At 40.2% G+C, this 26,798-nt stretch overlaps 1 protein-coding gene and 1 long non-coding RNA gene across 2 annotated transcripts in view; one reads left to right on the plus strand and one right to left on the minus strand.

Annotated features, from left to right (window-relative positions):
• Positions 1 to 554: 554 nt before the first annotated feature.
• LOC131456511 (uncharacterized) lies at positions 555 to 10,031 on the minus strand. The gene is made up of 3 exons (XR_009239911.1): positions 9,882 to 10,031; positions 7,911 to 7,991; positions 555 to 862 (listed from the first exon to the last, which is right to left on the minus strand). It is a non-coding gene; the product is annotated as an uncharacterized LOC131456511 (long non-coding RNA).
• A 26-nt stretch (positions 10,032 to 10,057) lies between these two features.
• Positions 10,058 to 26,798, plus strand: part of adam19a (ADAM metallopeptidase domain 19a) — a 157,108-nt gene continuing 140,367 nt past the window's right edge. Inside the window, exon 1 of the mRNA XM_058624904.1 lies at positions 10,058 to 10,333. Coding sequence (XP_058480887.1) covers positions 10,180 to 10,333 — 154 coding nt within the window. The 5' untranslated portion in view covers positions 10,058 to 10,179. The remainder of the gene's footprint in view (positions 10,334 to 26,798) is intronic.

The following is a 26,798-nucleotide window of genomic DNA, read 5'->3' on the forward strand; positions in this document are numbered from 1 at the left end:
CACCTGCTATTTTCGCCTTTTAAATGGAGGGTGCAAGTCACTTTTTCCATGGAATCTATATGGTTGACAGTCCCTATAAAAAGGTCCAAGGTTGGGGAATGTCTCTGAAGCCAAGTTTTATTATTTACATGCCACTAAGAAATGTTCTAGGAGGTAGATATCTGTTGTGCGGATGTTTTCACGGGCATTTGGTACAAAATAATAAATATACATTAATGTTGAAGCCCAGGATTCCAGTTGCTAAGAGTCCAAAAGAGTTGATTTCACGAACATGTCCAAAATATGTTGGCGCTGTCCCCCTGCATTTGCTCCACATTCCCTCCAGCAGGGGCACTGTGTCTCTGCCAGCTTCTGTTTTGGTTGAATACAGTACCAAATGAAGCTCTTCCAGCCAAAGTCCTCCAGGTCAGTGAGTTAGTGGTGGAACACTGGATTCACAGGATTCACACATTTTTTGACTTTCATGTTTGAAAGTACCTCATACAACCCCACTTCAAACACTTTTAAATTTACCATTAGGTAACGAAAACTTGACTGAAACACACAAAACCAGATCCAGAGCATGAAATCCTCCATTTATTTGAACTTTTTTTGTATTTCGTAAACTCAACACACATGCAAGCCAACACAAGCCTGATTCTGTCACACCTCAACACAGACGGTCTTGATTGTCCACTCGGTTTCATTTCTTCTCAAAGACAATACAGTCCGAGTTAATAATTACGTTGCGTCCATGTACTTCAGAGACATTTTGGAGATGTGTCGCTCAATTTGGCTTGGTTCCACTTTGGCTCAGTACCATAATGATTTGTTTTCGTCTGTTCTCTCCGAGTGTGGTTGTGTGATGCACAATGACCCCCCGCTGCAAATACAGAGCATGGAATGCAATTATTATAGAGCGGGAGCAGAAAACAAGGCGGTTATCGCCCCTTCCCTGTTCGTAATTAACTTATCCACTCTGCAAAAAGATTTGTGGCCTATAGGGCAACTTTTAAATTGGCTGAGGGAAGCGTGCTTCCTCTTGAGATGTGATAATCCGAGTACACATCTCTCTCACTGGGGTACCCCAGAATAACTCGGCGTTCCTGCACTCGGCGCTGGAGACGCAAGCTTTTGTTGTTGTTGTTGTTGTTGTTGTTGTTGTTGTTTTAGCAGAGGAGTGGTTAAGTCGAGGCAGAGTTTCTGTCACGGCGGCGAAACGCTGATTGATAAAACTGGGCCTGTGTTCTGAGAAGTGTGTCACACTCCCATGACAGGTTCTGCTAATAACATTAGCAGAGAGGAAGGAAATGTTTGGCTCCGTTGAACACACAAGGGGACGTCACTCCGCTCATTTGATTTGTCCTCAGAGGCAAACGAAGCAAATACACGGAACACTGAGAAACCATATGGCAGGTTTAAATAAGTTATTTAGTGGAGAGGGAGCGTTTTATCCAGGCTACACTTAGCGCTCAGCTTTGTGTGGAACTGGCAACCTATTGTTATTTATTTATTTCATGTGTATTTAAAAGGGACAGAGCATGTGAATGAACACTGGTATATAATGTGCACACAAATGTAAGCAGAAGATTTTATATATATATATATATATATATATATATATATATACACACACGTACACACACACGTGAGTCTGCAGCACACAATTCTCACATAATGAAAGACAAACACACAGAAAGTGATTTGTTTCTCTTTAAGACAGAAAAAGACTAAAAACTACTGCTACGAAAATGAAGATTGTTCATCAGTTTGACGGTATAAATGCTTCTGGTCCCCGCCCACCCCTGCTCTGCTGCTGTATAGACACAAACGCTCCCACCAGTCTGGTCTGAGAGTGTTGCTTGACTGAGGCCCTTAAAAAATAAACAAAAGTTATGCACTGTAGCTTTAATTTTTTTTAAATTTTCTTTAAAATGAAATCTATCTGGTTTCTTTAACTTTAACTCATTATCTGATTTATTAAAACAAATTATTCCAAAAGCTAGACTTGCTCATTCACTGATGGTTTTGCTTTCATATGGCGTATTAAATATCAAGTGTTCTTGTGAGTTAATTCAGCTGCAAGCAAGATTCATGCCGTCACTTAAACGGATCACTTATTAAAGCCATAAAAACGTGTCCGTGAGGTAGGAAAAAAACAAGAAAAACCCACAGAGGGTAACTACAGAGCATTGATAATGGTTTTATTCACTGATAATATTGATAAAATATTAAGTGCACTTTTTTAAGTTACGGTTATGACTCTGATCTTGGCTTTGCGGAGGCGCCACTTATCCTCATTCCCTCTCGCTTCGGCTGTTGTTGGCAGAAGACGTTACTCTCCATATATGAGGACTTTTATTAACACAGTCATAAATGCAGTGAAAGGGACGAATTAGAATCTACGCAGAGGGAACGCATTTATTTTTTCTTTGGCAATTTGCCTTCAGTGGAAAGGTGAAAGAAGGAGAAAGTGAAGAATGTGAAAAGGAAAGCAGTATGAAACCTGTATACTCTTCATCAGGGGGCGATGAAGAGAATACAGTGATTTGTTTTTAAATCTACGAGGAAATGAGTTGGGTTTTAACACCTTTTCTAAAGAGGTAATGTCTCAGTCACTGTTTTCAGGTAGAGTCAAATAGACCAGCGATTCCCAAAGAGTGGGTTAGGACCCACAGATGGGTCACAGGAGATTTTTTTTTGTAGGTCCCCACACACATTTTCCCAACTTTTCAGTTAAGATTTAAAATGAAGTTTTAATGAAATTACCAAAGCGCTCTTGTTATAAAATAACAATAATAATAAAAAAGAAGATGATGGCAGCCTTCCATTTTATGTACTGTGCAGTTGAGAGACTGTGAGTCACAGTTTGAGTCATCACGGGCTGATTTACAAACAAAATAATCAAGATGACCTTACAGCTCAGCTCTCAGTCTTACTCAAGTACAGACGATGTAATTGCGCCTCTTTCTGTTCTGGCCCGGTCATGATGTTCTCATTTACTCAACACACTAAGGTCTGTTCATGGTTAATGCTCTTTTCACGTGTACACAGATAATCACTCCCGTTCTGTGCCGTATGAGTCATTCACATGGACACCATCTAGTCATTCAATGCACTTTTCACAACAGCGTTCCCATTCACCCATTCACCCACAGGAGCAATTTGGTCTCATGTGTCATGCCCATGGTTACACCAGCGTTCTGTCCTTACTGAGGATTAGTAGCAGAGTGGGTCGACTTCCAATCAGATGATCGGGGGTTCGAACCCCAGCTCCTACATGCGGCAACTCCACATACGCACCACTAGGAGGAGTAGGAGGTGAGGGTAAATGCAAAATCCTCCAGTTTTGCCTGTCCTTGAACGCACCGTGGCGTTTTTAAAAAGGCTTTTGTAACTGAAGTGTTTTTCCTCTGCAGCAATGTTTTCTGAAAACACTTCACATTTAATACTGTAACAGTTTGAAGTTCACTTTTTATAACGTCAGGAAAATAATGTATTATGGCGGATCGCATCGTATCCGCCATATGTTATATTATATTATATTATATATATTTAAATTAATTAACCTCGCAGCTGCCGTCCTGCCAGCAGGTGGCGCTATGCCCTTGACTTAGTTTTCATGTGCTGATGATATCTGGCCTGGGTCTCTTGTGTCGCATGTAAAGTTTTGAGTGGTCAACATATGGGAAAGTTACAGGGCATTTCCTGCTTTGTGGTGAATGGTTGTAATTTGGCAAAGTCCCGACAGTTGCTGTGGCCACACCCTTTTGAATCAGCAACACCTTTTTGTTAACTTTTCATCTTTGTCTAGTACAAACCGACGCTTTAAAAAAAAATAAAAAATGGTTGGTACAATTATTGTGCTCGGACAAGTTTGCTCATTTACTTGCATCATTTACTTCCTTTTGAGTTGAGCCAATGGTCCCAATAGACTTTTTCACCTCGGGCTGTGACGTGTTTCCGACAAGTTTTGTGAAATTTGGTGCAACTTAGTTTGGGCTTTGTCCTACCGGGTTTCACCTTTGGGGCGCCACTGAGCCATTTTAATAAGTGTTGCCCTTATTTTATCCAATTTTTTGCCACTTCTGATTTGTGTGCCGATTTTCGTCGACATTTGGTGCCCCAAAAATGTGATCTTTTCAGAAAAAATCATTAATTCCAGGAATTCCAATAGGTCCTCGCACAACTGTGTGTGTGTGTGAGTTTGTTACCTAATTTTGTTTGGGAACAGTAAGATCCAGGAAACAGACTTCCAGCACAGGAAAGCAGAAAATCATGAAATGGTCTGTTTTATTGTGGTTGGTGTAGTAAACAGCAGCTTTGTTGGCAGGCCAATGTCAGGGGATGGATATATAAAACAATCACAACTCATCTTCAGATATATTGACGATGAAAAGCCTTACGGCCCTTAAAGGCTGAGTAAATCTCCTGCACTGCCTTTGGTTGACACAGTGCTTTTCTCCCTCCTGAGCTATTTGAATGGGATGATGGATTGAGATGTGTCTCAGATTTATCGAATGCTGATTTTTCTTTTTTTCTTTCTCTCTCTCTAGAAGTCAGGGCAGTGGATGGCTGATAATTGAAGCCTATTTTTAGCTTGTATATTAAGCCAATTTCATTTTTTTCCCCTCCATCTGATTAAATATAACTGCTTTATTGAACAACACTAATGGTCTGTCCTTCCAAATCTACATTTTATGTCTGCACTGCAGTGGAATTATATGCAGTAAAACTGAAAATGTAGTACATGAGTCAGGTCATCAAAAAAAGTATTAAAGAAAATTAAATTTTTTGATGAAAAAAATAAAGTTTTAGTGAAAGCAATTTGTACTAATTGGTCAATACTGGTCATTTAAAATGGCAAATATCAATCTCCCTCTATTTTCTCACTGATAAGGTGAAATTAGATTAAGGTGAAGCGAGAGATAAGGAGATTATTTGTTTGATTTCTTTGCAATCCGATCACATATCCTGGTTTATACAGCAGAACAGATTCCTGATTTTTTTTTTTTTCCCCTCCACGTACCACCAGAGGAATCTTGTGTACCACCAGTGGTTACACACGCCACAGTTTGATAACCCTGGCTCTAAACTGAGCTGAGCACCAATAAAAGGGAAACCGGGCTTTTTCTGTGTCGCGGCTCAGTGACTGTCCGCCGACTCTCACGCCAGCAGAATAAAGAGTCACTGAAGTGGTCGAGCGGCAGAGGAGACATTTTACACATCAGGTGAAATAAATCTGTGTCGTCCAGCTTCTCCTTCTCCGTCCAGCCGAGACTAAATCCTCGCTGTACCGCTGTAGCAGGGGGAAGGATCAACAGGTGACACTGGGCTTCATTGTGACCTATGACCGCAACACAAAGTTTACATATAAAGTCAATGCAATACACGCTGACACAATGGCCTGATTCTCCGGATGATGACATGTATTTGCCAGCGGCCAGACTCCGCCCATAAGGGAGGGGGAAATGTATGTATAATGTTTGTGCGTATAATGTTTGCTATATGCATTCTATCATTTGTGGCAACATCTGCAGAGAAGAAACCGCCATTGTGTGCCGGACACAACTTGGCGAGTGTCCCCAAGTAAACGGTGAAAGTTGTGTCCAACCACGGATAATTGTTATGAGACGAGAAACAAGACGACGGTTTCTTCTCTGCGTGTGCATGTGCGTGTGAGTGTGCAACAATGCCTGGGTTGATGGTGAAAATAAATTGTTTCCTTTTACTTCAGTTTTAAAATATGCCGACTTGCATTCGTCGCGTCACAAAAATGTTCAAAGTGATCCCGCGGCGCGCTAGACTCGATGGACGCGAGGCGCTGCGAAAACTCGTGTTTGGTGTGAACACAGCATGAGACAACAATTCAGTCATGCACACGCGTTAGTCCGACTAAGTCGAGCTAGTCTTAGTCGGACTAACATACTGTAGTCCGATTATCTGTGTGTACACATCAGCCGATCAAAACAAAACTCATCAATCTGCTAAGACGTGGACAAAAGTTTCACAGGTGTGTCAGGTAAAACACTGCCCTGCAAAACTGAGCTTATTATGGGATTACACAATATGTCACAAAACACACACAGAACTGCCTCCCTTTAATATAGAAATGCCACAATCGTGTGAGGAGTCTCAGGTAAAGAGTTCCACACGAAGCTCCTCGTTTGTAGCTTAATACACAGAAACAGCTGGAGCTCTGCTTTAATTGCTGCAGACTCTTCTCATTAAATGTGATTGGGGAGGTGTGTTGTCTGGTTGAAGTGTGTGTGTGTGTGTGGGGGGGGGGGGGGCCATGTCGGAGACACAGCGCTGTCTGCCTCTGCTCTAATGTCTCTGAATTATTTCTTATCAATTTGCATGAAGTTAGGCAAATGAGACGGGATGAATAATGTATCGGGAGGCACCACGTCGCATTTCCATTTCCACTTCCACTCGCCGTTCACTCGCACACAAAGAGCCCATTGAATATTTAGATTATTGGAGGGAGAGCGGCGTTTATTGAAACAGCAACAGCTCTGTGCAAGTGTAAAGGAATTGCTCATGTCCAAAAATGAGTCATTTATAAATCCCCCTGAGTCAGAAACATGCATTTATTTATTCCCCTGATAATAACGTACCCGCGCGGAAGATGTTTTTTAAGAATGAGAAAAAGATAAGTTTGACAAACTGCCGGGTTTCCTACAAGAAAAGAAACCTGTTTCTCTCTCAGTGACGCAGTGGAGACTTCAATTAAAATGCTAATCATTCTTTCTTGAAGCTCATAAGAACATTTAACCGTCTAATATTTGTTAAAAAGACAAAATGAGGGAAAGAGGAAGTCGTTATGATTTAAAAATAAAACCATAATTAGAACTTAAGTGATGGAACGTCAGTGTTTTATAGAAGAATCTGACACTTAAGGTTTTTGCTCTCTTTTGTTTTGTGATAGGTAAATTAGAATATTATGCCTTATTATACCTTAATCTTTAACCTTATCAGTTAAGGTTAACTGTCAATTCTAGCAACAGTCTCTTTGAATAAGTTCATATTTTTTCAGAATAAAAGCTCTAAATTCAATGTGAAATTTTAAATTAAACGATAAGCAAATCAGATTTTTTTTAAATCATCTGTCGGGGCTGGCCCACGGGCCATCAATTGCTGACCACTGCACTAAATGCTCAAATCATCCAGCCGTCCATCTTATTCCGCTTTAACCCCCACATGAGGGTCGCAGGGGACAGTGGTGCCGATCCCAGCTGACAAAGGGTCAAAGGTGGGGTCACACCCTGGACAGGTCACCAGTCATAGAGACAAACAACCATTCACTCACTCTCACATGCAAATGTACAGTCGGATAAATGACATGTAACGTAATCCCCAAATCTCCTTGTATTTGGACTGCGGGAGGAAACTGGAGAAAACCCATGCACACACGGGGAGACCATGCAGTAGATTAGAATATAAAAACTTGAAGTGTAAAGCAAATTATCCAGCTACATATACATAGATGTATATATGTACGCATGTATAACATGTAACATTAGCAGCATTCTATTCTAAATGTATTAAGGTACGTTAACATGTACAGTTTAATGGAGCTAAACTGTAGACAATTGGACAACATTCCTTATACATAAGTGACTTTTTCTTCCCTTATGTTTTATGCTATAACTTCCTAATTTATACATTTTTATTATGTTTTCTTGAAATATGCCAACGTATTTTTATTAGTTCCTTTGTTTAGAGACTCCAAATTTGTCTGACGACTGTCAGTTTAAGTTTTTGGACATGACGTGCCGCAGAAGACTGGTGTGGTGGGATTATTTTTTATCCACATTCTCCTTTAGAAATTAAACAGACACTGCCTCCAAAAGAGTTTGCGCTTCAGCCTTGGCTTCTTTTATTTAACACAACAGTGAATGTGTGTGTGTGTGTGTGTGTGAACCCACCGGTTACAGCTGCATAAAACATAGATGCCCCCCTGCACCGAGAACTTGCTTGAAACACCGAGATTCTCACTGAGAACATGGCTGCCAGCAGACACAAGGAAAAAAAAAGACTTTAGCTACTTTATATAAAAGGTTCACATATTTAAATCAATGCCAGTGTACGTCTATGATATCTTAAGTTCATGTTTGCTGTGTTAAGACCATGTCTTCTGACTGGAAAGTGAATTTGTAAACATGTCACTCTCTCACACCAAAGTCCATAGAGAAAATCACTGATTTTCTTTATCGCTTGATCCACTGCTGCTTCAATAATTAAGCTCAACAAATGTATTTATGCCTTTTATGTTTGAAATTCATTGTTTGGGTTTACCTATGTGACACAAATGTACCAAATGATGCATTAGTAGACCGGCAGCTCCTGTGTACAAGCAAGATAAAAACTCTGATTTTCTCAATGGAATTTGGGTGTGGGACAGTGAGCAGTTACCAAACTTCATTTTTTAGCCGGTAAAAGCACATGTCAAATCCATGCCTGGTTTTGTCAAACACCATACAGTGTCAAGTTCAACAAAGGCACAAAAAGACCGGATGACAATTAAGTCTGACTTCAAAATAAAAGCACTGTGCACACGTCTGACAATGCATCCTCAGTGACATCAGAGTACAACATTTCAGTGTTGCATTGGATTGTATTTAACAGTTTCATTTGCAGCAGCTGTGCCACTCAGTAAGTACAGGGAAGCACAGCTGCAGGTTACCAGGCTGATAAGATTCCTGATAAGTAGGCCAGGAGACAGGTGTTCACCATATTTAGCTTTGCACTGAGGTTACAGAGAGAACACACACTGGAGAAGGAACAGCAAGAGCAAGTCAACTGTTTGGCTCCACTTTCACTTTTTGAAAAAACAAAAATTGTTGACTCTGCATGTGCATAAATAAAAACAGCCCAAGTTTGTTCTCCCTGAACTGAAAGTTTGTTTTTCATTCAGTGTTCCTGTATTTTTTTTTAATCAAACCTGCAATTTCCCTAAACTGTCAATAACTAGTGTCCCCTAATCTTTGTCGTATAATATTTAAATGCACCAAAACATTAAGCTATAAACCTAAGAAATGGGAATATAATTCACAAAATTGACACATTACATAGATGAGACCATTAACTCCTCAACCAATGTTATTTATGCAGCCAGTGGAGTCGACCCCTGATGGCTATTTATTATATTCTCTGGTTGACCTACCCAATCTGAACTGGAAACCCAATTTGTTGTACACTTGGCTACTTCCCGTTACCATTATTGTTTCAGCTGCTATAAAACAAAATGTTAAACCTTTGCCCTAACCCTACCTTCAAACTTCTATTTATTTTGTACGAATAATTACAAAAGAAAACCATGAACTGTAAAATCCTTGAAACTGCTTTATAATGTTTTGAGAGGAAGTAGCTAAACTTTGCACAAGGGTAGAACAAATTTCCCAAAAATCCCAAAACAAATTAACAAAAAATTTGGTACTTGTAAAAGTGTTTCATGTTTTGTTAATTTGTTTTCAAAATTGTATTTATTTTTTTCTCCACATTTTGCAATAATGTTTTTTGCACTTCCAGGCCACCGTACATGGGGCCTTCGTGTTGAAGACGGATTTATTTTTTAGAGTTAGGATTCCAAAACGGCTGACACCATACAAACGCAGCTTCTTTTACAGTAAATCAGTTGTACACATAGTACCTGTTAATTGTTATTCCATGTACCTGTTGCAACACCATTTATTTGCACCAAATATCCTGTGGATGTTGTTATTGACTGGTATTGCTAACAATAGCTAACCCGGGATACGTTTGTGCCCCCATGTTTTTTACCGACTAATCTCTTTAATGTGGTTTTCTTGGAAGGTTAGCTTTACATTTTTGAAAAGAAATGACCAAACATGAAACGCTTAAATCACATAAATCACAAAACTTTAGTTAGTGTTTACCGTTTTGGAATAAGACTTTGCACCTCCAGGCCACCATACCCATGACCTGGGAAATTCCAAGCTCCGACTACTAGCATCAACAGACCTCACAGAGCAAACCGGAAGACTCGATCCATTTCCTTTTTTTTTTTTACAGATCATGGATTTTCTTTGTGCTTTTATTTTGTTGGTCCTACCGGAAGCGGCTTGTTAGCCTCCGCGGAATTTGACGGCCGTTGGAGCCGGAGAGAGGGAGGCAGAGTAGAAGAACGGCGAGGAGGAAAGGGAGGACGAGTGTGCGGCTCCGCGGGTCACAGGGATGTACAGTAAACACAGGCAGAAAAATGCCCAAATATCACCGGCAACATGTGGACGTTTGCTGCTGCTGCTGTCGCTGCTGCTTTCGGTGCTGCTGCTGAACGCCTCTGCGCACAGAAACACCAGAGAAGAAGAAGAAGAAGCAGAAGAAGAAGGTAAAGAGAAGCAGCAGCACGCTGCTCCAACTTCTTCACTGTCTACCAGTTGCGTGCTGTGACACTGGGTCTCGCTGAGAAGACTTTGTCATTCACTGTGTTTTAATGTTTTTGTTTCGACGCTGCTCAAACTTTTCTGGGACGAAGTAGCCCTTAATTTGAAGCGCGTAAACCAAAGTCCATTCAGAAAAACGCCAATTTAAGCCCAGCGTCGCTGTCAAAGCAGTCACCACCGTTAAGAGAGTCAGTTTCTTGTGTGTGTGTATATATATTTCAGTCGTATAGTTCCACCAAAACATTAACACTGAATACACATAACAAGTGAATATCACTGTGACAATACTTGTATTGTCGTTACCGGGCGCCTACTTTCTCATTTAATTCCTAAATGGTTGTGTGCAGTGGGGGAGTAAGGTTAAGTGTGTCCCCCGTCAACAAATCTGTGTTCAGTGGGGAAATAAGGTTAAGTGTGTCCCCCGTCGAACAAATCACTGTTAAATTGTGATTTTTTTTTCACGCCGAATTTATCATGATATATTACTTATGTCATTCAAAGAAAAACTTTCGTTTTTCTTAAAGTTTTTTTGTGTGATTCCGAGCAAGGGAAAATTGAAATATGACATTTTTCTATCGGGTTTCGGACGCGGCTTTATATTCACCTCATTTATTTAAACAATTATGCATACGTGTTTGCATTTTTACATAGCTTAAGGTGAAACGTATAAAACACATGTAGTTTAAAGTAATATTATACTTTAAATTGGTCCCACCCCCCCAACTGAGGCCAGTTCTCTTTGTGTTGTCCATAAAAGGCAGAGTTGAGAGGGAACAGTACAGTAAAGTAGAGCAGCTCACATTTCACAAAGTTATGACAAAGAGGGAGTGTATTTTTATGGTCTTTTACAGGTGAAGCCGTTACGATGCAGACGTGTTATCTGTGAAATAGTCTATTCTTATGCTTTAGCCTCTGGCAGAAATGGTGTGTTTTGAAATGACAGGAGATGAGACTTCTCTGGTTCCTGCTGTGAGGCGGCAGCAGCAGCAGGAGGAGGAGGAGGAGGAGGAGGAGGAAGAGTGTCAGTGTGGCTGCTGTGAAGATGTGTGTCTGTGTGTGTGCGCAGTCATGTGGGCTGACTGAGCCTCAGACAATAACCCCTATTCAAACAAGCATGCTTCAAGTTAATGTAGTTAACTGCCGCCTTGTGTGTGCGCTTGTGTTTGTTGCCTCTTAAGGTTAGTTTTCTGGCATAAAAACTGACCTTGTCAAGACCCAGTAGTCCTCGTGGAGACCAAAACCTTGTCCTAATGAAGCAGATAGTAATATTGGATGAACTGGTTAAGTTTAGGGCTAAGATTTGAATTATGGTTGGGGTTAAGTTTGAGTGTCGATGCACAAACCTCATCACAAGGTCAAGTGTTCAGTTTGAGAAACAAACGAGTCTCAGCTCTGCACGGAGTCTCATTTTTGTGGAGTTCAGTGTTTTGAGGCTGCACTTTATCGCAGGAGGAAAGGAAGTTCTTAGAATTAGATTTTATTAGTGATCGTGAATTTGACCTCTGCGTTTGACCCATCCGCTTTACACACCGACGACGGACACACACAACCCAGTCGCAGCAGCAGTGGGGAGTACTTATCTGTGCCTGGGGGGGAGGGGATTGGCTGCCTTGCTTCTTGGCACCCCAGCCCTTGACCCATCCCGGTATTTGAACCAGTGACCCTCCAGTTACAAGCCCAATTCCTTTCCTCTAGCTGTGCTACATCACTATAATTCAAGCTTATTTTCACATGGTTCTGTATATTTTTAATTTCGAAGACTGCGTCCACTTTTTATGTACAGTCTCTGCTTTCACTCATTCATACTTGATCCCATGTTCCATTCCAGTATATTGTCTTACATGGAGCATCTGCAGATTCCCCGGACGCCACTTACCGACATGACGTGCGTGAGTCACGGATGTAGAAAGAGTCACTTGACCTTCAAAGCCACACAAACAACGTGACTTTTGTTATTTAGAGTACAAATCTAACGGCGATATATCACCCAATGTTATTCTTTTAATATAAAGATGCACCGTTGTTGCACACAAGCGCAGAGAGAGCTGGGGCTATATTGAAAAAAATGCCTATATTAGAGACGGGCCTTTATTTCTCATTTCCTGTTTTGCAGTATAATGATATTTTATTATATTTTATTAAGAAGCCTCCCCTGTTTTTATTCTCTGCCTCTGCTTTAATTTGCCGTCTGTGCAGTTCCAACACTACTTCTGCATGTTTATCTGTATTCATTCTCATAAATTCAACATCATGTTCGTTCAAAACACTCACTTTATTTTTGTTTTTCCACAGTTTGTTCCACTTCCATGTGGTTTTTGTTTTGTATCCTCACTTCGATGATACTTTGCTGGAACCTTCTACAATTCTATTCTATTCATTCTAATTCATTCTAAAGCCTGTCTTGTTAATTAACGGAGATATAAACAAGTATGGGGTTGAGAATAAAAATCCCATCATGTGTTACTTAGAGAAAATAAATCCAGTCTAGTTTTATAACCAGGAAATATTTACGTTGAACCCTCTTATGTGCACTCTGTTTCCATCCATCAATGTGAAATTATGCAGCATTTCTCACTTGTTGAATGTAGAAGAAATTATGTTTAAGTGAAACTGTGTTTTTTTAAAATGCATATATTCTCTTATTTATCTTAAAGTGGCTGCAAGTTTAACAGAAGATGACTGCGCCACTTTCTCCTCCCTCTCCTGCTCCTATTGTTTCAGGTTTTTTTGTCATTGCTGCTTGGTGTCAGCGTTTTCTCCTGCCGCATGATGTCAAACCGGTATTGTTGGCGGTTAACTGGCCGCAGATCACCATGGTCCAGATAGAGCAGTGATAATTGGCTGCTCCTCTGCTCCAGATGCCTTGTTGGAGAGAAAAAAAATCCCCCCTCTAAAAGTACAATATAGATGTCAGGGAAGCTTTTTGTGCCAGTAAAAGCAAAAAAATGCAAAATCATTTGACGAATCAGCAGATCCACCATCACATCAGCCATCTGCCGCCAACACCTCATATCCATTTATTCCAACTCTGATTATATATAGAAATAATGGTAAGTTTCCCAAACTTTTTATATAGGGATCCAATTTTAAAGATGAATAGAATATAGTGACTATTTTATAGCCATATCTCTTGCACCTAATATCACTTTGAATTGGTTAGAGCATAATTTCCAGGAGATGCTTGGTAAATTAAACTTCATTTGATGCACGTTATCTTCGTTAAAAGGTTGGGAAAATTCTGCAAGTTTGTTTGGGGACCCAGTCTTTGAGAACCACTGAAGTAAAAAGTCTCAGCAAAAGCAATGTATAGGTTTGTTAGCAATGACATAATAACAGCATAAACAAACAAAATAAACTACTGCATCTCAAAAAATCAAAAATGGACATTTCTCACATATCATGTAATACAGCTCACAATAAAAATGCCACCATACACTTTATAAACAATAAAGCTTCATTGATCTGCACTGACCTGACCCACCCACTCTGACCACTATTGCGCCATAATGCTACTGCTGCCACCTTGTGGTAATAGATGTACTCTAATTAGCTAGTCATCAGCATATAGGAGAACGAAGGAAATGCAGTTAATTTTGCTTGCACAAATAAAAAAACATTTTTTTTCGCCCCAATATCGTCATGAATATCACAAATTTCTTCTTAATTTATAATATTGCTAACGCCTATAACATACAGCCTTTCTGGACAATTACAAGTTCAAAGCAGCTGATTGAGTGCGATAGTCATTGCGTTTGTGCGTGCCATACAAAATACTGCGAGTGAACACGGGTATTAACTGCAAATTTGAACCACCTGACAATGTAACAGTTTTTGGCTGCGTACAGAGATTCCTGTCGGGTTACACAGCTTCCTTTCTCAGGGGCCACTAGTCAGCTGACGGAGTTACTGTAGAGAGCATTATTATTTTCTCTGACACTGCTCTGAGCTCATCAGCTGTGACAGCTGTAATTCTTGGCAGTTTGACGGCTTTTCTCCCCGGTTCATTTCAGCAGCAAAGGCGACCGTGAGACGCCCAGAAATCACTCGTTTTCACTCGCCATGAGTTTATTTGCTCTGTGGCAGCGTGTTAAGACGTGTTACAGTAACAGCAGCCTTCAGAAAAGCTTCCAAAGTCTACCTGAATGATAGGACACGGCACAGCAGTTTATAAAACCCCTTAATCCTGACCATGTCATGTCACGATTGAAATGCATATTAGGATAAAGTTGAGATGCTTGTAAAAATCTGCTTTAAACTCTTGTTTGTCTTAACTCACATTTTTTGCATCTCATATGAAATAAGATACATTCGTATATGCTCAGGATAAAATACTCTATCAGTGTGTACATGCATGTTAAAAGTCAGATATTAGTCAGACTAAGACAATAATTAGGTTTTCTTCATGTAAACGCGTTAGTCTGACTTTAATCAAGCTAGTCTTACTCGGACTAATATACCTGGATGTGATTCATATCATCTATATGCTTAGTCGGACTTGAGTTGGACTTTGACCCGGAAGTAGACCCACAGAAGATGTATAAACTGCAGTACTGTTGCCGGAAACAAACAAAGAAATCATCAAATCGGAATAATTTTGGTTTATAGACAAAACGAGACATCTGATCATCTCGCATTTCCAATCAAAATTTTTCGACATTTTACATACCGAACAACTAATCATTCATCATTGACAGATCAATCTATGATGACAATAATCACTAGTTGCAGCCCTTTTACGACTGTGTTGCATGTGCTTACTGTGAAAAATGACATACCATCCTATTCATGAACCTCATGAAATGTTGCTTCCTGTTTACATCTTGCTCTGCACTCTTCCTTATCACTGTCCTTCTCACTTTTCTTCCACTCTCTCAATCTCAAACATGAAATCTGAAGATAAAAAAAAAGAAAGAAATCCCTTCATGCTCTGAATGCACACGTCCTCTGTCTGGACTCAAATAAACTCTCTGCTCAGCACTTTTTCTCCACAATATCTGCCTGCAACATGGCCCATTTACCAGGCACAGAGCGGAGTCAGCCCTGTGCCTGCATTCGCTCCTCATGCTATTGCAATGCGAGGCGTGTTCTTGTAGCCCAGAGGACTCTGTATAAGACGATTTTAGAGCTCATGAAAGTATGGGCTGCTATTTCCAGGGGGCGGGCAGGCGGGCGGGCAGGCAGCAGGCGTGCGGGGGTAGGGACTGCCTGTGCAGCCTGCAGAACTGTTGTGGCTCGACCTCCTAACAGGCAAACTTAGATTAGCAACACGTTCCCTGACAGTGCTCCACTCACCTTTTCACACCGCCTCATTTTTCAACCGCAAACACAAGGCAGGGATGACGGAGAGGTTGCCCCCTCGAAGCGTATTTTGCTTGAAATCTAACCAGACTGCATGGTTGTTATTTGTAACGCCCACAGAAAGAGTGAGCGCGGTCCACTCTGGTCTGCTGTGTGGGCACCTTCTAGTCATTATTCATTTTCTAAGTGTAGTGTTTGCGCTTTATGGGTCCACGGTGTGTAGGTGAAGGGCTGCTGTGTTTCTGAGAGCGTCCTCTTCCAGCCTAATGTTATCAGCGTTGGCGTAATGTTGTTCTACAACAACGTGGGATGTTTGTAACCCCTTTCACGATGAGCTAAGAGCCTCTCTTACCTAACAGTTGTCTGACCCGTCTCTTCAGTGTCACATCCTGTTTAAGTTCTTCCATGATTTAAAGCTGAATATCAAAGTTCACTTTCATAGCTCTATCCAGGAAACATTTCTCTGTAATGTTTATTATGCTGTGTTTCCATCATTGGTACAAGAGTGCCTTTACAAGGGAAAGGTGCCAAAAAATGGAAGCATTCCTAATGGAAACACAATATACATCTCGTACAGTACTGAACCCAACCATTCCACTCGATGGAAATGCAGCTTTAGAGGACGATTTCTAATTTGTAGATGATTAATTGGCTACTAACAACTTATTCAGGTCTCTCTTCACATGCTAGATTCAGGATACTACAAGCACACATGTGTACCATTGATATTCTGTGCTTTTTAGTTTTTCTTATTTTGTGCTGAAAATCACAAAAACCTCCAGGAAAAGAAAAGCTGTAGTTTTTTTCATTAAAAATGCAAAAGTGTCATATAAAATGTCCCGTCTGTAAGTAAGGCTGTCAGTATTGGAGTCAGCAGAAGTTGGGTTTTCTGTGCACGTTTTGTGTAAATAACATTTAATGGAATAGACAGGCAGATGTTTGTTCGCTGCTTCAAATCAAATTTTAGAAAGTGGTAATAAAATCAAGCGTCACATATTTCACGTCACTTCAATTAGCGGAGATTTAAAGATTAATTTAAATAAAGAGGAGTCTTGTCTGATATACGCACATCAGACAGTGAATCACCTGCATGCCCCCGCGGCTGTGATGTTGTGGAAGTGATCCTTGTCTCTCGCAGACGTGAATGGATTGATTAGATCACCTCACTGACGGCAGAGAACCTAGGACAGCACACACACACACACACACACACATACACATACATACCAGGGAGCTGTAGCTCAGCTCAGAAGAATTCCATTTACACTTCTCTGTCATTACATGTGCGAGTCCCCACTCTTTGTAGATAAGAGACAGACAGATGGCAGATGTGCTGTGTGTCTAATGTCAGCAAGAACTTGACAGACTTTTGTAAATGCAAACCGTGTGTGTGTGTCCAGGAATATGCAACAACAATATTATTTACAGGGTCCTATTTACAGGGTTCATTGAATGTATCTCGTAGCTGTTTCCTCCAATATCGTCTCACGTAAGGTAGATTCACCTTATTTGTGTTGTGTTTGTTCCTCTGCAAAATTGATAATCCTCCCCTGTACATCAGCCTCAGTTCTGTACCAGCACTACTATAAGGAATTTATGTTTTTGGCAATGATTTTCTGTCTGTCTCTCTCTCTCTGTGTGCAGTGTAAAAAAAACACTGAGGATGTAGGCTGTGATCCATAAAAAATGGTTTTGGTGGTGATATTGATCTTTATCCAGTTTCAGAACTTAAAAAAAAACCAAAATAAAAAACCATTGAGATAGGGGAGTGTACTGACACTGTGGGAAAATAGGTTTTTGTTTTTTTGGATTATTTAGACACATATTTTTGCATCCTGTCTGGCCTGGAGTAACTTGCAAGTACCGACAACAAAGACGACCCATGAATTCTCTCTTTTGGCTGATGTTGGCGCTAACTATTTGCCAGTAGGGGTGACTTGATACAATTTTTTTGTGTCCATTACTAATCCCTAGGGGGGAGAATCACCAGTGACACCACAATACTATTTGCGAAATCATATATTGCGATATACTTACAAAAAAACCCAGCACTAGCGTTATTGGTCACTTGACACTATCTAGTGGACTGAAATGTTAGTACATCATTTAAAAAATGATATGCCAAGAAAATCGATACTGGGTGTTTTAAAAGTGATCTAATATTGCCATGCAAAATCACAATATTTCATCGATCATTCGCCCCGTCCCTAATAATCGCAAATTTTTACAGATTCCAATATTATTGCGATATAGCTTTGTTTAACAACCTTGCCTAAATATTTGTGCGAATACTTTCCGGATCTTGCTAAAACCAGCCATTTCTGCATGGAAGACATTGGCAGCTCTTGCCTCTACAGCGTGTTACCTGCATTTATGATGCATATCGGATGTTACTTCTTTCTTTTTCCTATAAATTATTCAGTGATTTTTGGACAGTATCAGACCAGATAGTCCAAATTCCTTGCTCACTGTCTTCTATGCCCTCTCCTTTTTTGGAAGGGCGATGGTGACTGAGTGGTAGAGTGAGTTGTCTTTGGAATGGAAGGTCAAGGGTTTGATTCCTGGTTCCACTAGTCTACAGGATAAGGCACTTCTCCTGACAGCTGTGCTGGCAGCGTATGAATGCGTATGAAAGATATATGATAGAGAAATTGCTGTAGTGTAAAGCAGCAATGAGTTATCAAGTCTAGAAAAGCAACATAAATGCAGACCATTTCCATCTGGTCCTGCTTGATTTGGGTTGGCACAGAAACTGTCTTCCATACCTGATACAATACTAGGTCATCAGAAGAATCAATGCTGATTGGCATTTCATGACCGCGCAAACACATCTGCCACTTTGCCCTGAATGTGTGACTACTTTGTTTGTTGCATTGACTTTTTATGTAATTTCACTGTGCTCAATGTGCTTTGTGTGAAGTGAGGCTGAATGGCTTAGAGAAAATATCTCATTTGTGCCAGATACTGTGATTTGATTTGCGATGTAACTCTCTAGACAGGCTTCTTTTTAAATAGTCGCTATCTTATGGCCTTAAAATTAGATGGAGCATTGCCACCCAATCCCAATCGAAATATCAAAAATATTAAAAAACATATGCATTACCATGCAATTTTAACAAGTTTCATTTACATTCTAGTTTAATCACAAAATCAGGAATGCATAAGGTATATCCTAATTTGCAGCTTTTGCCGTTTAACTGTGTTTCAAATTGCAATTGTGATATCAAATGATTAATTGTTCGGCCCTGGTGTGAACAGTCAGAGTCGATGAATGTAAGGCAACTCTCGAGATACATGTGTAGGTTTGATGAAAAGCCCTACAAAGCAGGAGATTAGTGTCATTATTTTCCAAATGAAAGTATAAATATAATGATCAGAAGAAACACCGTTTGATGGGGAGCTCTTTGTTCTGACGCCACCTGGAATCAGCTTGATTAAAGCCAGTTCTCAGAATGTCTACTGTGTTGCATCACTCGGGGATCAAAAGATGAGCTAGACACACACTTTTTCATATGCAAATGGATCTTTTCAAGAATTGCAGGAACAATTTGTAACATGTCATTGGTTATTATTACGTCTCACACCCCCGTAAAAGTGACCGTGACTCTGACTTGTGTGAAGGAAGGTTAACGGAGCCTTTAACAATGATCAGTGTTCGAGATGGGGATCTACTTTCCCCTTGGAGAACCCTCAGTCTGATCGGTGTCATCACTTCAGTCCTGAGGAGAAGCCAGAAGAGGACAGAGAGAGGGAGAGAGGGAGAGAGGGAGAGAGGGAGAGAGGGAGAGAGGGAGAGAGGGAGAGAGGGAGAGAGGGAGAGAGGGAGAGAGGGAGGGAGAGAATGGGACAGAACGATATGGGTGAGCTTTGGAAAACTCAAACTGAGAGACGGAGATGAAGAGCGAGGTTAGCAGATGAAGTCTGTGGGGATTAAGGATGTAGGAAATATACTGTAAGAGTAAGCTGTTTAGAGGAGGATTGGGCACTGGTGCTGTCTGCATCTGTCACTTGGCCCCATGGGATATTTTTTTAAACCAACTGTCCTTTGGGTTTAGGCCAATAAAAGCTGTGCAGTTCTTTATTTGCTGCATCCCAGTGACAAAGCACCAGCCCTGTGGTTGTATGAGGTACAGGCTAGGCTGGCTACTGGACTTTTTGCTGATATCCAATATGGTTGGACCAATATCAAATACCGATTCGTATGAGTCATTTAGCCTCTTCTGTTGTGAAATTAACATTTTCTTCACTGAGCAAAATAAATAAACGTAAAAGCTTTATTTGAAAGAGCCGCTCAAAAGATTAGACTCATAGCGTAGAAGTCAAGGAGGTAGCAGCCTTATGTAGCCTACTGTCTTTAGTCATATTGACATGAATTCAGGCCGATTTTCAAACGATTTGGTTGTGAGCGATACATTTCCAGTGTCGAGCCCAATTATGAACATCGGGAACAATTACACAGGTGTAGTGTAACTTAACTGGAGAACAGATCTGGCATCTGGGATGCTCTGCGACACCAAGACAAGATGTCTAGCATATTAGTATTTTTTCTATTTTCCTGCCCATGATACGGTTTGCAACGGTAAAGCACTCAGGATTGCATTTTGACTGAGAAACACTACCTTTACTTGGTCGGTGCAGTGTGCGCTGTGCTCTATGGCAACATCAGTGAGATCAGCGTGACGTTGTACCGGCATGACGACAACGATGTCTGCTCGGTTTGTGTCTGTTTGCCTCAACATGACGTCAGTAATTGTATAGTAATAGACTGTCATGGGTACGTACCGTTTTAATACCCCAAGGGAAGGGTGCTGAATATGGAACAGTTGGGACTCGTTATTTTTGGTACTCTTCCTAATGGAAACGCCAAAAAAATGTGTACCAAACCTTTCCACTCAGTGGACACACCGCTATAGCGTAGAGGAACAGGCTGTTATGTTTGCTGCTTTATCTTGCCCCAACAATGTCATTTCTCTGTGACATGTAGAGGCTACTATGAAAAAGAAATAGCGCCAACATGAACATGCATTATTAACGTCAACAAAAAAAAAAAGTGCATTTGTCAGCAGCACTCCTATAAATAGTAGAATAAAGTAGCAGCCTTGGGCTATTGGAAGGAAGGATAACCTAGAAAAGGGACTCTCTTTTATCTACTGTTTTCTCATGAAGCAAACGAGTAAGGTTGTATTTCACAGCCCTACTTTTTGTTCATTGTTTATCGTATTGAACTCCAGCTTAAGGCATTTCGACTGGATTTGATCAATATATTAAAAGCTTTAACCTTCAGCGATCAGTATTGCTTGTCACCCTCCGTGACTGTATCATCCTCATTGCACCTTCTGCGGACCAATCTTTCCCACAAAAAAGTATTTTCTTCTTTCTTTTGCATGAAAAAGACGTGTGTACTGTATTTATTGTGTTTGATTCTTCAGACACAGTGAACAACTTGCAGAACGGTACACCTTTTTGTGAATATTTTATGATTGTATCACAGACATGGTGCATTTTTGCCGAGGTGCCCAGCTGAGTGACTGTGAGGGAGTTGCTCCTTTGGAATAGTTAAGCAGTTATTTTGCTTTTAAATGAGAATGGCGCTCTGGGAAAACAGCCATAACAGTGCAGCAGCATATTCTAGAGGCATTATATGTCGACAGTAGAAGTGATGTATTCAGGGAACTATCGATTTCTATGGTACTTTTACAATTTGATGCTTGCTGCAGTGAGAGGTGGATCTGTCGTCACTCGACTGTACGTCCTGTTCCAGTTCACACAGATCTGTGACGGTCAAAATAATGTTTGTTTTCATCTCTTTGGTTTAGAGGTCGACTGATAGGGGCCCAGATATTAAGCCAATTTACATTTTGATTTAACCAAATATTGAATACACAGAACGAGGGCTGCAAATAACGATTATTTTCATAATCGATTCATCGGCTGAATATTTTTTGTTTCCAACAAACTTGGAAATGTTTTGTCCACAAACCAAAATTACTTTGGTTTAATGATTTCTTTCTGATGTGGAGGAAAGAAACCAGAAAATATTCACTTTTAAGAAGCTGAAAACATCTAAAAGCTTGATTTGATTATCCAGAAAATACACTCAAACTGATTGATCGATTATAAAAGTAGTTGACGATGCATTAATCGTTACAGTCTGACATGAAACAGGTCCTCAATAAAACAAAAATAAAAAGTTTTAGTGACTTAGTAACATTTATCATGTTTCTGAGAACAAAAATGTGTTTGTGTGTAAAATTATTGTGTGTAATAAATGGCAAATGCCTTTGATCAAGAAATAGACGAATATCGTCCCCAAAAAGAAGGTTGTTAATCTACATTTGAAGTAATTTAAATCAAACACAAACTTGTACTTGGTTTCATAATTTCTTATACTTTGTAATTTTGACAGTCTAGACAGTGCATGTGCATATCTTCCAGCCTGACATAAAATATGCATCACAGTTCGATCAAAGTTCAATACCGAGCGTTGGAAGTTTTGGCACAAAGGAAAAAAGGTCAAATTTTTTATTTTTTTTTTTGCCCCGTCTCATCTTAAAGTGTGAAAATCCACATGAAACGAGTCAAAGCTGAGCAAACTTTTCTCATTTCTCAGTGTATTGAATTTTCAGAAAGTATGTTTGTTGCAATATGTAGTTGAGAAAACAGTTGAGTTGGGACACCATCGCACACAAACATTATTACAAAAACTTGTTTTCTTTTAACAAGGATGTTGGCCACATCAACCAAGTGTCCTAAACGCCCCGTGAAGGAAAATCGACTCCACTGTTAAACATCCCGCATTTCACTTCTCAGTGCTTTGTGCTTGTACTACTGCATTTTTGAATACATTTGAATGACTTATTCGGGGAAAGTGACATCCCTCCCATCTTTCTGTCTAACTTTCTCTCCTTGTCACCATCCAGCAAACTTTAATCCAGTTTTTTGTGTGATAAAAAAAAAAAAAAATTCACATTCAGTCTAGAAATGGCTGGCAAGGAAAGCATATGCTGTGCCATCTGAGCTCTGCACAGCTGGGCTTTAACCCCAGGGGGGAAGAAAGGAAGAGAAGGAAAACAACGAAGAAGGGATTCAGTTCAAGTAGAACTGGGCAGGCGTGATATGGAACAGCAGCAGCTATAGGGTCGGGTAAAATGAGCCAATCAGTGACCGTCTGCCAAGTGACTGCGGAATGATATCATCGCTATAGTAAGACATACAAGTGGAGTTGTGCTATCCCTATTTATATCTTTGTGTTTTACCAGAACCATGTAAATATGCAGAACATCTGTTTGATGGGTTTGTAACGCTTGTAAAATTCATAAAACAGTTTGACATAATTGTTCTATGTATTTTACTTATTTGTTTCCCCCGAATTGTTTGAGATGTTTTCACAGCTTAGGGCACCATAAAAGAAGTTAAATTAAATAACATTATGATGTTGTTGTTGTTGTTGAGGCAGACATCTCAGACACAGATGTAGGTCTGCATGGTTACATCCTACGAGATGTGAGTGAGAATATGTGTCCGTGTAATTTGGCGAAACAGCCGTTCACGTATTTGTCTCTCGTCCTCTTCCTTTGTGTGAGAGAGAAGTTTTAAGAGGAGCCGATGAAGCGGAGCAGTCCAGACTGTGGCAGCTGCTCCGTCAGCCCATTTCATGCTTCTTAAAACTGGACTTTACACACACCAGCCGGCACCGTCCATGTCCACTCACTCATTACAAAGCGATAATACAAAGTGTTTTCCTAATGCAGTGTTTCCCTTCCACAGACTCTGTTCGCCACAATTATTTACCGACATTAATGTTACTTATGGTCATTTTTATGCCTCTGTGCCAGCGACAACTGTAGCTGCAAACATTACGTCTCCGAGTTGTCCGTCCATCTGTCCAATATTCCCTCTTCCTATGAACATGGCACTTCAAGAATGTCTTCAGGGGATTCATTTAAATGTGGCACAAACGTTCACTTGAACTCGAGGATGAACTGATTAAACTGTACTGATGCTCAAATGGTGCCTGATTGTAATATTACACCACATAATTCTTATTTCTAAGGCAAATGCAAACGTCAGATTTGACAATAATCTATATTACTACCTTAAAAATAGAGCTATAAATAGAAACAATCCCCAATATACTTGACATATTCACACATATAAAACCTAATAGATTTAGAATACTTTAGAGGGGTTTTCCCACATTTATTTATATAATAAAGCAATGAAATTAACATAAGTGTAAAAACATTTTGCTGTGGATAAGCGTCTGCCAAATGTAAAATACTAACTGCATTAAGAACATAATACTATTGTCCATCCTTTAAGCCACACCAAAGAACATACAGTATGTCCTTTGTAAAATAAATATGAAAGCTTGCCTTACTGAGAGCAATAGCATGCTTAGAAGATAAATAGATGAAATAAAAAAATAGCGGCAGTGATAATAACCATTGGAGAATAACAAGCGCTTGTACTTGTTCAATACGTTGATGATGCATTGCTATTCATTATAGTGAACAAATAACAGGAAACGCCAAATAAATCAACAATTATGATGTTATTGGGAGTTTTGTAACCTGGAATAATCTAGAACTGAAAGTGGAGCAAAGTCCAGCAATGCATGGTTGCTGTTGGCGAATACACCTGGTGAAAGATGGTCCTACATTCCAAATAACGCAGCATGTAAAAACTTTGCTTACAACAATAATCTCATGTATCTGTAATTGAAAAGTTTAACGCAAAAGCCAGTTTTAAAACAAAAGCTACACAACTTAAACCTTTTTAAATGTCAATGGCTTCCACCTCGGTCTGTGTTCTGAAATCTTTGGCCACCGTTTATCTTCTGACGAACATAAAAAGCCTCAATGCCATCGATGATTGCACTAAAGTGTCTCCGTATCGGTAATGCCGATGATCATCTGGATGATTCCAGGAGTTAATGGCAGCCGAAATGCCAGCTGAAGATAGTATGAAAGTTTCAGTCTAGAAATAATGGCTTCCTTTCTCCAAGCACTTCCCTCTCGTGGAGCTATTTAAACTTTCACAATTTTCTCACAGGTCACTGCGGTGTCTAATCGACTGTAGGGGGGGAAGAAATAATTGTAACCTTTGTTACACCTTTTGTTGTTAATGCTGGATTCCACAGTGAAGCATCCAGAAAGAAAAGTTTTGAAGATGTAGCACATTTCTTTGCTGTAGTGACCTTTTATATACTTGCTGCAGATCTCATATGTTCTAATTGCGTATCTATTCTTTTCCATATGATGCTCTTTGCTGCTCTATTGACCCATTTTGCCAAAAGGCATCATTAGAGTTCCGTGTCATCACATGACCAGGCACGTTCTTTTGAAGGAGAAAGGTGTTTGTGTGCATCATCTTTTACACTCAAAGAGAAATTACTTAAATACATCATGTATGTACCTTGATGTAAAAATTTGGCAACAAAGTGAAAACATCTTCAAGTCCATATACCTGATTGCAGATATTGGATGAGATCAGTCCCATCTCTAACCACCATAATGAGTCTTCTGTAATAAGGTGGGGAAGGAGACGTCGGAGGATTTCGCAGACTCTCGAATATAACTTCTGTCTTAGTTCACTGGGAAAGAATAATTCTGCCTCAAACCATTTCCTTAATGACTCCCCAAAGTCCAATGTGGATTACATCATGTAGTACAATGCTTCAGCGCTGGTTCTGTCAACTCTCTGACTTTAAGCTGCTTTCAGAGACGTACTCCAATTTAAATGTGGATTATAAATCCAGGAAAGCAGACTGTGAGAGGCTGAGATTCACCTTATTACTTCTTTCCATCATGACACTTTCATGAAGCTACCAACTTGAACAATTCGCCGGGTGGAGTACAACACCATCTTGAACAAGAATTGATTTTCTTTGGGCCTGGGGGAAGCTGTTTTGGAAAGACATGTTCAACTGCCTCTCTGAAACTTTGTCCAACTCATCATTCGTCGGTCTGAAAGTGATTGCAGGATGATGCTGTGAAACTTTGAAGTCGCTCAGTGCTCTCCTGCATCCGCTTTTAGTGGAGCCGGTTGTACAACTGTGCAGCAGGATTGCAAGAGGTATAACGGAGCAGATGGAGGGAGGAAGGTGAGAAAACATGACTTGTGAGTACAGGAAAAGAGGCAGTTAAGAGGTCATCACGGAGCGCTGTCTCTGAATCTGGGGGTTGGAGATGGAGCCGGTCGATAAGATGTTTTATCCATTTGAGCTCTGCTAAACTGCAGAGGAGAGCTGAGCAATTCATTGTTTTCACATCATCACTTCACTTTGAAAGAGGGGAACCTTTTTTCCGCCCCAGTTATTTATACATAAATTCTGCAAACGGGCGTCAAGAACAAGGAAAACGCGATCATAATGTAAAACTGAAATGCTATAATAGTGTTTTTATTCACAGTGTATAATGCACAAATGAAAATGAGCTATATCGCCGAACAAATAACAGCCAGCTATTTATCTACAGACTTCCCTCGCAAAATAGAACTACAAGATAATGAAAGCACCAAAAAACAATGATTAGTGTAAATGTGATTTATTTTCGGTGGAATGCCTCCCTTATTTACGTACTTTCAGTCTGGCTCTTTCTGCTCTTGTATCCCTTCTGTTGTGCCATATTTGACCATGGAAGCAATACTGCTCCCAGCTCCTCCTGCTAGTGCATTGCATTTATAAATGACCATTTAGGTCGTTTTATTTGAGTGAAAGCAATATAACATGCCAACTCTGAAGATCTGCGTCCCAGGTTTTTATTTAAATAACCAACGTCGTAGATTATGTTCAGAACAAGCCTTTTCTAGTCTCGCATGAATACTTCATTTCTGCCATTCAAGTACCCGCACAAAGCAAACATAATTTTCCATGCAAATTCGAGTGGATTGAGTGGGCATCTGCTTTCTGTGAGCTCCACAGAGAAGTAGAGGGCATTGGGGAGGAGAGGAGAGGAGAGGAGTGCTGTGCTGTGTTGGAGATAAGCAAGTTTACAAACGTTGAATTTTCATCATGTTATACTGGCACTGTGTGGCACTGTATGCAATTGTGATAAGAGCGGGAAGTGTCTGTGCAAACGTCAAGTATTTCCTAACATTTATGGGGGGAAA

This window comes from Solea solea, chromosome 3, assembly GCF_958295425.1.
Source record: "Solea solea chromosome 3, fSolSol10.1, whole genome shotgun sequence".
NCBI lineage: Eukaryota > Metazoa > Chordata > Actinopteri > Pleuronectiformes > Soleidae > Solea > Solea solea.